We start from the raw sequence: 12,632 nt of genomic DNA, 5'->3' as shown, positions 1-12,632 counted from the left end.
CTTAGTCACCTTCATGAGGAGTGCATCATCAATCTTATTGTTGCTCGTCTCATGTCGTTCTGGATCTGCGCCGATGCTAACGCGATTGTCGAGCAGCAATTGCATTGGCAATGACGTAGATAGTAGTGGTCACCACAACGTCTATGGGGAAGATGGTGGTTGCCTTGTTGTTGACCTATTGAGTGAATCTTAGCCTCGGTTCGAAGCTGGGGTCGTTTGAGCTCCTATTGCTTCCTTTGCTATTGTGTTAATTCCGACATCACCTATTGTCGAGTGGCTCTTTCGTCGCTCAACAATTGCGTTAACACCGACATAGATGCAGAGCAGTGAAAGGGTTGTTTTAGACATTGCAGTGGCTACCACCATTTGCGTCAACACAAATATAAAGCAACGTGGGGCGAGCAACAATAAGATCGACGATGCACTCCTCTTGGAGGCGGGTGATGTCGCAATAAAAGTGGATCTTATCATTGTCAGAGGTAACTAGATAACTATGTCAAAGTTGACGCTAATGACGTCGTCGTCTGTTACCACTTACGTTTTGTTTTTGTATTTTCGTCGGTAAAATTGATATTGTTAGGATAAATAAACATAGATATTTCATCTTCATAATCATGTCAATTAACTTTTTAAAGTTTAAAGATCAAGACGTTAAAGATAACTAACTACAAAAAGTATTCTATAATTAGCCCGTAAGTCGACATGTCTTATTTGTTGAGGAAATAGTATCTATTGAAATTCATTTACTATCCACCGTCATTATGCAAATAGCTATAAAATATTGCCCATATCGGCTGTCAGCTGCCGCTCAATCGAAACTCGTCGAAGGAAGAAAAACTCCAAAATAAAGATACACAAATGATTCGTGAGTGTAGATTTCAATAACATTTTAAGTTTTTAGTGATTGACCATTCCTTTTGGATGCTACAACCCAAAGAATAGTCTTCTATCGCCAACAACACTCGCATGACCTTAAAAGTGTGAAGATAGATCAGATTCGCCCGAAGCTTCATAAAAAAAAGGACAGTGTTATTTGTCTTCTGTCAAAAGCTTTGGAAAGATGAGCAACTACGAAAAGCTTCATGGTGGTTGCAAAGCGTGCGTGGAAAAGGGTTGCTTTGATCCGCCGGAGGACTTCGGCTCAGCTCGGTTAGTCGTGGCAAAGGAAGTGTTGGGAGTCGTCACGGACGCTTCACGGTAGGCATCAAAGATCACACACCCTTTTACTTTTGTCTGTTGACTTCTTGTGAAAGATTCCTGGCCGATGAGCTGCTTATATTCCTACAGATCTTGACGTGGTAGACCTTTACTTTTCCTCCAACACATAGTGGATATCCACATCAGGCTATCTTGGACAAATCTTTTATGTAATAGAATGTTTCAGGTGATTATTGGCGTTGGGAGATGAAGATTTCTTGGACTAATCTTTTATGTAATAGCATCTTTTATTTAAAAAAATTAAAAAAAATCAGAATAAATGATTCCAAATCGAAATCGCTTAAAATCGATTCAGTTCTAGTTTTAAATTTTATAAAATTAGAATCATCAATTCTTTAACCAACCAAAGACTACTATTATGTGATAGAAATATGATGGTTATATATATATATATATATATATATATATATATATATATATATATATATATATATATATATGGCTTGGCGAAAATAGACATAATATTTTTGTTAAGCCAAATTTTACCTTTGTTAAGTCGGGTTTGGAAACTCCGTCCGACATTGGCCTTTATACAGGATTCTATCGAGAAATCAAATTTCACATCGAGATCGACCTAAGACTTTTTTGAATAAGTTGAAGTTACCTGAAGACCACATCGGAGTCACTTTCCTCGAGATCAAGCCGGGCTTACTCAATCGTGGACGACACATCTCCTCAACACATATGAATCAAATCATTTTTTAAAAATAAAAATTTTAAATATAAAAATAATTTTTAGAATTAAGAGTTTGTTGCTTTATAAATATTATAGGTAAGGTAAGAATACATACTTTGCATATTCGTAGACTCTTTCTAGAGGGACTGAGTAGAAAAATAAATTATTTTCTATGAAGTTTACATTAGAGACGGTAAAGTTTGGACTAGAATTTGAATTAAACCACAAAAATCTAATGAATGTCGACAAGAAATGCTAAACCACAAAAATCTTGTACTCAATATTTTAGTTTATGTTTTATTATTCTTTTGGTATCATACTATTATACTTTGTAGGTTTTTTCTTCTAAAAAGACTGAATGAAAAATAATAATAAAATAATCCTTTGAGAGTTATGTGAAAAAAATGTTGATTTGGACTTGTATTTGGATTAAATCTCTCTCTCTCTCTCTCTCTATAAATATATATATATATATATATATATATATATATATATATATATATATATATGGATTAAATCTCTCTATCTCTCTCTCTATATATATACAATATATACATATACACATACATATATACATATATATATTCGGTAGGCAAGAAATAAAATTGTGTTATTATTAATTTTATTGTTCTTTTTAGCGTGTGTATCTAAAAAAATCCATTTCGTCATTATGGATGTTGATTCATCCGAAAGGTGTTGAGCTCGTAATGGAGAGTGGCAAATGGCGAGGAATCGCACTACATATGAACTTGACCTCATATGGTTAGGAACTTACACTTTAATTAACTACTCTAAAAGCACCAATTCTGTCCGGGAGAGCGCGGGAGGCAACGCAGCCGTCGACACACCGCCCCAAAGCGAAGTGACCGAGAAGCGAGGAATGGATGAAGAGACGGGTGGCGACGAGCGTCGTCACCGTCAAGCAACCCAGCCATCACCATGCCCAAGAATCCATCACCAAAAAGAAGATAAAGTAGAGAGAGAGAGAGAGGAGAGAGAGAATCCTTCTCCCTCACCCTCCATCAAAAGCAAAAGCAGAGCCACCAAAGTGATCCATCCATCCTCTCCTCCTCCCATCGGCCTGGCTCGACATGAGACCATGACGAGCCCGCCGGCCCACACCGTCAGCAAACTCGCCGTCGAGGTCATCGACGCCCGCGACCTCGTCCCCAAGGACGGCCATGGCACCTCCAGCCCGTTCGTCATCGTCGAATTCGACGGCCAGCGGAAGCGAACCCACACCGTCGCCCGCGACCTCAACCCGCAGTGGAACGAGCGCCTCGAGTTCGCCGTGGCTAACCCCGCTTCCATGGTCGCCCAGGAGCTCGATGTCGAGGTCTACAACGACAAGAGGATGGGCAGCCCCAGCGGCGCTCGTAAGAACCACTTCCTCGGCCGTGTTCGTATCTGCGGCTCCCAGTTCGCTCGCCGCGGCGAGGAGGCGCTGATCTACTTCCCCCTCGAAAGGCGGAGCCTCCTCAGCTGGATCCGCGGTGAGATCGGCCTCAAGGTGTACTATTACGACGAACCGCTCTCGGACGAGACGAAACCCGTCGGATCGGATCCCAACCAGGCCCCTGCTCCCCCTCCGAGTACCGAGGAGCCCAAGGATGTGCCTCCGGATGTCCCGGCGCCCACGGAGGCCGCCATCGACACGCAGTCCCCGCCACTGGTGTCCGTCGTCGTGGTGGAGAAAACGCCGGTCCAGACTGCGCACGTGAATGCCAACGTGGTGTCACCGCCATCGCCTGACCCGACAACGGTGGAGGCGTACCCGCCAGAGGTGCGGAAGATGCAGACGCCGGCCTGCACGGAGAGGGACCGGGTGTTTTCCAAGAGATTCATCGGCGGCGACTGCGGCCCGAGGGTTCTCTCGGGCCGGTTCGTCGACTGCAACGAGCTCGTCGACCGGCCCCCGCTGGCGACGTACGACCTGGTGGAGCCGATGCAATACCTCTTTGTCCGTGTCGTGAAGGCTCGGGGCCTCCGCCCGTGCGAGAGCCCGCACGTGAAGATCCAGGCGGGGCCGCACACCCGCCGTTCCTTGCCGGGGCGGGACGGCGGCGCCGGCAGCCCGGAGTGGAACCAGGTGTTCGCGCTGAGCCAGTGCAAGCCGGACTCGAGGCTGGAGATCTCGGTGCGGGGAGGCGGGCCCGACGAAGCTTTTCTGGGCGGCGTGTGCTTCGACCTGACGGACGTGCCGGTCCGCGACCAGCCGGACGGCCCCCTGGCCCCCCAGTGGTACCGGCTCGAGGGCGGCAGGGACGATGCGCCGATGACAGGGGATATCATGGTGGCAGTCTGGATTGGGACCCAGGCGGACGAGTCGTTTCCGGAGGCCTGGAACTCGGACGCCACGTACGTGAGCTACACCTACACCCGGTCCAAAGTATACCAGTCGCCCAAGATGTGGTACCTGCGGGCCACCGTCATCGAAGCGCAGGACCTGCGCCTCGCGGCAGCGACGCGGCCGTACGACGTCCGCGTCAAGATCCTACTGGGGATCCAGGCCCTGTGTACCCGGCGGCCCACCGCGGTCAGCAGCAGTGCGTCGTCCATCTCGTGGATGGAGGACCTCATGTTCGTGGCGTCCGAGCCGTTCAGTAACCACGAGATGATCGTGCAGGTGGAGGACCGGTCCACCAAGGAGCCGGTGGTGCTGGGGCACGCAGTGGTGCCGGTGGCGTTGGCGGAGCAGCGGTTGGACGAGCGGCAGGCGGTGGCGTCTCGGTGGTTCAGCCTGGAGGAGGCGGCGGCGTTCGCGGGGTGCCGCTGCGGAGGGGGGCCTGGCGGCGGCTACTACGGCCGGTTGAACCTCCGGTTGTGCCTGGAGGGCGGGTACCACGTGATGGACGAGGCGGCGCACGTGTGCAGCGACTTCCGGCCGACGGCGAAGCAGCTGTGGAAGCCGGCGGTGGGAGTACTGGAGCTGGGAATCCTGGGGGCCCGCGGCCTGCCGATCAAGGGCGGCGAAGAGGCGGCCAAGAGCTCCACCAACGCCTACTGCGTCGCCAAGTACGGCAAGAAGTGGGTGCGAACGCGGACCGTGGCCGACTGCTTCGACCCGCGTTGGAACGAGCAGTACACGTGGCAGGTGTACGACCCGTGCACGGTCCTTACCGTCGGAGTGTTCGACAACTGCCGCATGTTCGACGCGGCGGGCGACCGGCAGGACTACCGGATCGGCAAGGTTCGGATCCGGGTGTCGACCCTGGAAAGCAACCGCGTGTACACCACCTGGTACCCGATGCTGCAGCTGCAGCCGTCCGGCGTCATGAAGATGGGCGAGGTGCAGCTGGCCGTCCGCTTCGCGTGCTCGGCGCCGTTCCCGGACACCTGGGCTATGTACGCGCAGCCGATGCTCCCCCGGATGCACTACCTTCGGCCAATCGCTGTGTGGAAGCAGGAGGTGCTGCGGGCGTGGGCGATCAGGATGGTGGCCGAGTGGCTCGAGCGGTCGGAACCGCCGCTGGGGCAGGAGGTGGTGCACTACATGCTCGACGTCGACACGCAGTCATGGAGCATCCGGCGGAGCAGGGCCAACTGGTTCAGGGTCCTGTGCGTCCTCGCCTGGGCCTTCGGGCTGGCGAGGTGGGTCGACGACATCCGGCGGTGGAGGAATCCCACCACTACGGTGCTGGTGCACGTGCTCTACTTGGTGCTGGTGTGGTACCCGGAGCTGGTCGTCCCCACCGCGTCGCTCTACATGTCCCTCATCGGGATATGGTACTGCCGGTTCCGGCCGCGGGTACCCGCGGGGATGGACATGGGGCTGTCGCAGGCGAACATGGTGGCGGCGGACGATCTGGACGAAGAGTTCGACCCAGTGCCGAGCGCCAAGCCGGCGGAGGTGGTAAGGGCGCGGTACGACCGGCTGCGGAAGATGGCGGCGCAGGCGCAGAGGCTGCTGGGGGACTTCGCGGCGCAGGGGGAGCGGGTGCAGGCGCTGGTGAGCTGGAGAGATCCCCGGGCGACGAGGCTCTTCATCGTGGCGTGCCTGGTGGTGGCGGTGGTGCTCTACGTGGTGCCCCACAAGATGGTGGCGGTGGGGCTCGGCTTCTACTTCCTCCGCCATCCCATGTTCCGAGATCCGATGCCACCGGCCAGCTTGAACTTTTTTCGGCGGCTTCCCAGTTTAACCGATCGTATGTTGTAGTTGTCTCAGCATCAGATCATGAGAGATAGAAGCAACAGTCGACGAGGAATCCCTGTGACAGGAAGACGTAATATTTGTTGGGTTGACATAGTTTGATTCTCAGGAACAAAAGGCAAATAAGAGAGACGCTAGTTGGCAGTTCTCAGGTGTTCCTTCAAGAATAAAAGAATTATTGTCTTTGGCATTAGAATCAACATGAATGTTTCAGCTAGAAAAATATACAATACAACCAAAGTTATTGCTTATGTACTAATCAGTTCTATCTACCTAAACCCATATGGCGTTGCTTGTGGACCAGTTCCAGCTGCCTTTCTCATGGCTTTGGACTGTGCAAGCATATCGTCTCGTTCTGCTCAAAAGATTTCTTTCATGTGAGGATTGCAATCTAAAAGCACCAAAACATTCTATATGAGCAAATAAACCACTCCAGTCTTACCATATCGTGAATCGATGATCTCGTCGGCTGTTCCATAGGCAATAGCTTCTTGAGCTTGGAAATATTTCGGAAGCTGGATGTCCTTTGCAATCTGCAACAATCGGTGTTGGCATCAAAGATCCTTTGCCTGGGAGATGACAGCAACATAAAGATTGCAAAGAGACATGGTAGAATCAGTATGCAGTACTGATGGAAAATTTGAGAGTATCAGACAAGAAACATTATTGTAGAATCAGTATATTATCTTCAGATACATGTTGATATTAAAGACATTGGAAATAAAGTATAAATAAATGAGACTTAAAAAGACCACTTATAAGGCGATTAATTTATGTATCGGATCCGGGTAGAATCTAAACTGACTTAACCAATAAGGAATAATCTGCAAAATAAACTTTACGCACATAAAACTCATAGGTCGCATCACTATGCAAGTTCATACAGTCAAATCGTGTTGATATGTAGTAAGTAGAAATCAAATAAGTTGATCGTTGAACGCTATAGGCATCATAAAAAGTGCATCAGAAATAAAAAGCACAATAAATTCCATGGTGAATGCGAAGATACAAAAGGCAAGCATTTGCTAGAAGTGTATGACATAAGATATATGAAAATATAAAGATTTCTCAACTAAGCTATAGTGAAACTGCATATGCCTTATAGCAGTAGCAACTGTTACTTAACAATATGATTCATTTCAATGTTCCTTGAGATTAACTGATCCTTGGATATCTGAACTAGTTTCTTTGCAGCTACCTTGTCAGCAATTGCATACGCCTCGGTTTCAGATCCAACAGTTTCCATCTTCTCATTCTGGAAATCATGTAATCAAAATCAGCATGTACACAAATTACTGATATTCTAAATCAATTGTTACAGAAAAATATATAATAAATGACATTTTCTTTCCCTGAGGTATGTAAGTATGATAATTATTTGTTTAGAGCAGCTCTTACTTGCATCCCAGATAAATAGCTCAGTGTCAGGTGGAACTATCTGTAAAAGAAAAGGGCATAATAGCACATATACATAAGACTGATATATGGAAAATATCCAGTCCATGAAATTTGCATGCTATATTGACCTAGTAGAATATCTTACAGGCATACCAAGATACACAATCCAAGCATCTAAGAGTATAGAACGTAAATCTGGAGGAGCAGTTCTTGGCCTTCCAGATCCTCGAGCACCTGCACGATACATACTCACACTCATACTGTACTTTGATGCACACCTTTTCATGCCTGTTAAACTGTACATCCCTCCATCGTCAAGTTATTTCTTGCAGAAGAAATGATTTCCTGAAATCACACCCAAAAAGGCACAAAATTGAACCCCATTTTCCGTCTTCGAACAGAAAATGACTTTGAAAAAAAAAGAAATTTGGTTCTCAGTTACCTCTCTAACTTTTCTGCTTGCTGCCTGATAGGGTTATCTTCTGACACAAACATGTCCATTTATGAAGCAGTAAGGCCATATATGTATTTAGGAACATTTTTAAAATCGTCCACCACTGTTAACCATTGAAGATAGAACTTGATTTAAAACTCTGTCCAAATCTGTATCCATTTTTCTAAACATGTATGATTTGTGGTGCCAAAACAATGTGCATGCGATTTACCACAAACATGCGACTGTGTTTCTATAGTTTGAGAGTAAATCTCAACTTTCATGGAGGTAATTAAAGTCTTCATTAGTTCTAGAAGTGAATACTCAATAACTAAGAAGGTCATGTCAATATCAAGCCAGAAAAAAAGATATCTATTACTACTTACATGTACTAAATTAATTTATTCAGAAAGATATAAATTTGCAACTGAGACATTAAGATGTTAACAAATGTCGTTATCTTTTTGCCCGAACCTTCACAAATGGTTTGGGCAATGGTAGAACATAGATGAAAAGCCTACAATGATTCAGTTCAATAAAAGAACAATTTATCATTTTTGGGGTATCATAAATTTGTTTATTCATCCAGTCTATAGCCTTTAATTATTGAGTAGGCAATGGTAAATCTTACAAACATGTGCAGCTAGTATCTACCCTTAAAGGCCCTTACCGATGTTCTCTAAATTTAACATGAAAAAACTCAATCAAAGCATTAGCTGGATACCAACATTAGACCCATTGTGATCCTCCATAGCCATGCTCTCTACGTCATACACCCCAGGTGCCTAACATTATTTCAAGCTATGCACCTCCATGTCGTTCATAAGAAGACTGAGAAGAAGGTACCTCATATTTCACCCTTATGTCAAGGCCTGGACGCATGCCTAGGTCACACCCAATTGAGGGCACCTGCCCGGACCTGACCTGTGACTGACCACTTGGGCCTCGCCTCGCATAGGCTCCTAGGTGAGCACCTGAGCCCTTGATGGCTTCATTGCTTGATGTAGAAACTAACCAATCTGAAGGAATGATGATAACAGTGTTTAATGTTTATCTTATATAGAATCTCACAGCGATTGAATGAGAACTACAAGTCCAAACATATTAAAAATAGTAAGATTATGTGCACAAATAGAGAGGAAGACTCCAAAAGTTGATATTTTTTATCAAGATTAGAAGTTCACATATTCACAATAATATGATGAACATAATTCTGTGGGACCAATTTAATTTATTTCTTATTTGAATAAATTTGATTAGTTTAGAGTATTTTGAGTATGCCATAAGTTGTCACATGACAACATCTACAATATTTTTAATTTCTTAGATTGATTCTGAGGATCAACAATAAAATTAATGAATAAATAAAGGAAAAAATCATCTAGCTTAAGAATGGATGACTTCGTATTTTCTACTTTATTATTATTTTTTTCTTTTCTTCTTCTTGGGATGGAGCTAGAAGATTATAATAACATAGAAGAATGGATTAAAAATTGAGTTTGTTTCCCACATTATGTGTAAGTGGTACAATAACATAAATCTTTTTTCAATGGAATGATTCTATCATCCACGTATGTGAGAGGTCTTGATCATGAGAGTATTCTCCTTGAGCATAAGTGAGTCTGATAGCTATTTATTTCATTTCTCATTGTCTTTTTGTTATTATATTTTTTCTTCTTCTCTTATCTTCTTTATTCTCAAACAAAAAAAATATTTTATTATTCGTCCAAATTGATTTGAATTTAAGGTTTTGGTTTAACCAAAATGTACTATCATCATGTGTCAATTTTATAAACTCAAGTTGAGTTACTAGGCAACGAGCATGTATGAATTGATGCCGACCTTATTTTTTTATTTGAATAAATTTGGTTAGTTCAAAGTTATTCCAAGCAAGGATTACAATTTCAATCCATACCGATGTACCGAGCCTTATTCAGTATAGTACATACCGAGGCGTACCACTGATACGTCCAAAATCATCAAAAATATCTCCAAAAAATCTAAAAAAATAGAAGGAAAAAAATATATTAGGGTTTTTAAGTTAGAAATAAATATAAGTTTAGTGTAATTTTAGCAAAAATAATATTAAATAGGAAAGAATAATATCACATATCTTTTTTAGGCTTTAAGGAGTAGTTTTGTGGTATGTTCCTGATCGTCTTTCCGTTAATATTAAATTATCTACAAAGAAATTATTTGAATTGCTAGATTATGCTTTATGCAACTTAAACCTTAAAATTCAAATGAATTAAGTAATCAATCGATGGATATATATGGTTCTAACACTAAAAGGAATGACGAGACTCCACGGGCGATGGATCGAGGGCCTCATTCCCATGTATCTATATATCAATATGATATGCTTGTCAGACCCAATCCTAAAATTGATCCCACAAAATAGTGTATTGATACACCATATACCATTGGTGCATCATGTAGTGATGGTCGTAGTTTGATCATCGTGAACCACATGTGTCCAAGGCGACTCTTGAGGCAAGGACGAATGTAGCATGTATTGGTGTGAAGCATAGAGAATGTCAGAACTCCTGCTTTCGCTACTGATCTGTTGCTCCGTATCATAAGATCGATCATCGTGGTGTTGCTCGAAGAAGTATAACCAACTATCACTGTATTGTTGTTGGTTGTAAAATTCTTTATAATACGACGACTGTGAATACAATGAGCTTCGCTCTGTGTTTACGTCGTGTAGGCTCTGTCGCATTTGCTCAAATTATAGCTTTGTTGAGTTTAAGAAAGTGAAAATATAATAATAAGAGAGATGTGAGTAAAAAAGAGTTTAAGAGATTGAGAGACTGAAATGAATTAAAAGAGGATGAATGAAAGAGTTTAAAACCCTTTTCTAAGTCTCAAACGGTCAAATTGATCATTTGAAATAGAACAATTTCAGCTCTTGATTGGTATGGTCGAAATCCGATCATTACCAATGGGTACAAGTCGGTAATGGTCGGATTTTGGCTAATACCGCCCGGTACAAACCTCGTATCGCCCAATACGAGGTCAAGTGACCGATACCACTCGATAGAGGGCGATCCGCGTACCGGTATCCTGTTGGACCGATGCATACCGCCCAATATGTCATAAGTAGTTAGATGGCAACATTTAAAATATTTCTAATTTTATGAAAAATATTGATTATGAAAATAAAGGATGGAAATAAATGAAGAAAAATACAAAAAAAAAGTATAAGGAATACTATCAACACCAAGAAAAATGCTTACTTAACAAAAATTGAAAACTTATCTTCAAAAAAAAAAAGGGAAGAAACTAACTTATTTGGTTAGTTGTGTTTTCATGCTTTTTTTTTTCCTTTTATTATTATACTTGTGGTCTATAAAAAGGGGGTTAGAACATTAATTTCAATGTTAAAGTGTGGGACATGCAAAATCGCAAGGCTCTCTGGTAATTGTTGTTTTTCTATTATCTTTATGTGATTATTCTATCTCAATCACTCCTTCATTTTCAAGTAAAAAGTTACAATTCGTCCTACATCACAGTGCTCGCAAAATCAACATATATGCAAGCAGAAATTATAATTCTTAATGAAATAACTAAAAGAAAACAAGAGGCGCTTACCTCCCTCTTTGAAATTTTCCTCCCGAAATTGCTTGGGTGCATGCTCATAGCTGCTAGAAGAGCGTGAGTCGCATGTTCAGGAAGCATTTTATCTCGAAGCAGCGGCAAGCGAGCGGGGGGGCGTTACCGATAACTTGGAGCGGCAAGGGTTCTTGGGGATACCACACCCAAAACCTAGTTAGCAACTAGTTCCTCTTCCGGGAGCGAAAGGGGAGGCATCATCGCAGGGAGAAGAAACGGAGGCGGCTGAGACGGACAGGGATCACACTGCAACCGCCATGGATTTGATTGGAGGAGAAACCGACATAAGACCCCCTATTCCGAGGCGAGGAGAAAATGAACCCTTAACCATTATACGATATATATATATATATATATATATATATATATATATATATATATATATATATATATATATATATATATATATATATATATATATAAGTGCTTCTTGGCAAGTGTTATATGAAATTGTGATTTATAAGTATCAGAAGACTTGTATGTTAATATAAAATTATGATTTAATTATTCTATAAATTTCAATCATCTTTAGTTCATGATAAGAATGATGTGAGGAAACACATTAAATACTTGTAGGATTTCTAACTAGTAAACCTAAGAGTGACAAAAAATTTTAAGATTTAGGTGAGAGGATATACAATAAGATCCATACTTGAATTAGGTTAACTTACTTTAAATTTTTATTTGTGTTTGATTGTTGCTTTTCTGGATTTTCTATCATGCTTCAGAAGTGTTATCTTAATTTATCTATTTTTTTTCTGAATAGAGCATGATGATATGTTGTTCAATATTGAATAATGTTGACAATATGTGGGTGGAATTTGCCAATGCTAAAATGAGTAGATGGTTGGAGGAAGGAGTGAAGTGTTGGAATTACTCTTAGGAGATATATGTATCCAACATCTTAATTGTATGATATTAAGGATCTGAAACCTTGTTTCAAATTATTTTGCAAAGGACAATTAAGCCCTTGGAATGTTCTGAGTGTAATTAAAGATACTTTGTTTTTGTTGACTAATTTTGATGCCTACTTCATCAATCATATGTTTAGAGAAAGTATTAAAGTGGTCAATTAGTTGACCAAACTTGAAAGGTCAACCACATGTAATTATTTTTGGAGGGGGGAGTGACCCTCTAAGTAG

General features: G+C 42.8%; 2 protein-coding genes across 5 annotated transcripts; one reads left to right on the top strand and one right to left on the bottom strand.

Moving 5' to 3' along the window:
- Window positions 1-2,728: 2,728 nt before the first annotated feature.
- On the top strand, window positions 2,729-6,188 carry LOC135628178 (protein QUIRKY-like). The gene has a single exon (XM_065134716.1). It carries the CDS (start codon window positions 2,775-2,777, stop codon window positions 6,048-6,050), a length of 3,276 nt encoding a protein of 1,091 aa, XP_064990788.1. The 5' UTR covers window positions 2,729-2,774; the 3' UTR covers window positions 6,051-6,188.
- Window positions 6,189-6,203: 15 nt separating this feature from the next.
- On the bottom strand, window positions 6,204-11,800 carry LOC135628179 (ATP-dependent Clp protease proteolytic subunit-related protein 1, chloroplastic-like). Of its 4 annotated transcripts, none has more exons than XR_010492790.1 (8): window positions 11,470-11,800; window positions 8,722-8,894; window positions 7,885-7,999; window positions 7,588-7,787; window positions 7,443-7,482; window positions 7,243-7,299; window positions 6,487-6,613; window positions 6,204-6,399 (listed from the first exon to the last, which is right to left on the bottom strand). XR_010492790.1 is itself a non-coding variant. In XM_065134717.1 (8 exons), the coding sequence occupies exons 5-8, from the start codon at window positions 7,446-7,448 to the stop codon at window positions 6,314-6,316; spliced, it is 240 nt and encodes a 79-aa protein (XP_064990789.1). In that variant the 5' UTR covers window positions 7,449-7,482; window positions 7,596-7,787; window positions 7,885-7,999; window positions 8,722-8,894; window positions 11,470-11,800; the 3' UTR covers window positions 6,204-6,313. The 4 variants fall into 4 exon arrangements, 1 of the variants encoding a protein (XP_064990789.1); XR_010492789.1 differs by having other exon boundaries at window positions 7,596-7,787; XM_065134717.1 differs by having other exon boundaries at window positions 6,487-6,577; window positions 7,596-7,787.
- Between the last annotated feature and the right edge of the window lie 832 nt (window positions 11,801-12,632).

The sequence above is a fragment of the Musa acuminata genome, chromosome BXJ3-1 (genome assembly GCF_036884655.1).
Source record: "Musa acuminata AAA Group cultivar baxijiao chromosome BXJ3-1, Cavendish_Baxijiao_AAA, whole genome shotgun sequence".
NCBI classification, from domain to species: domain Eukaryota; kingdom Viridiplantae; phylum Streptophyta; class Magnoliopsida; order Zingiberales; family Musaceae; genus Musa; species Musa acuminata.
The sequence above is the reverse complement of the archived record's forward strand: the minus strand, read 5'-3'. Positions and strand labels throughout refer to the sequence as shown.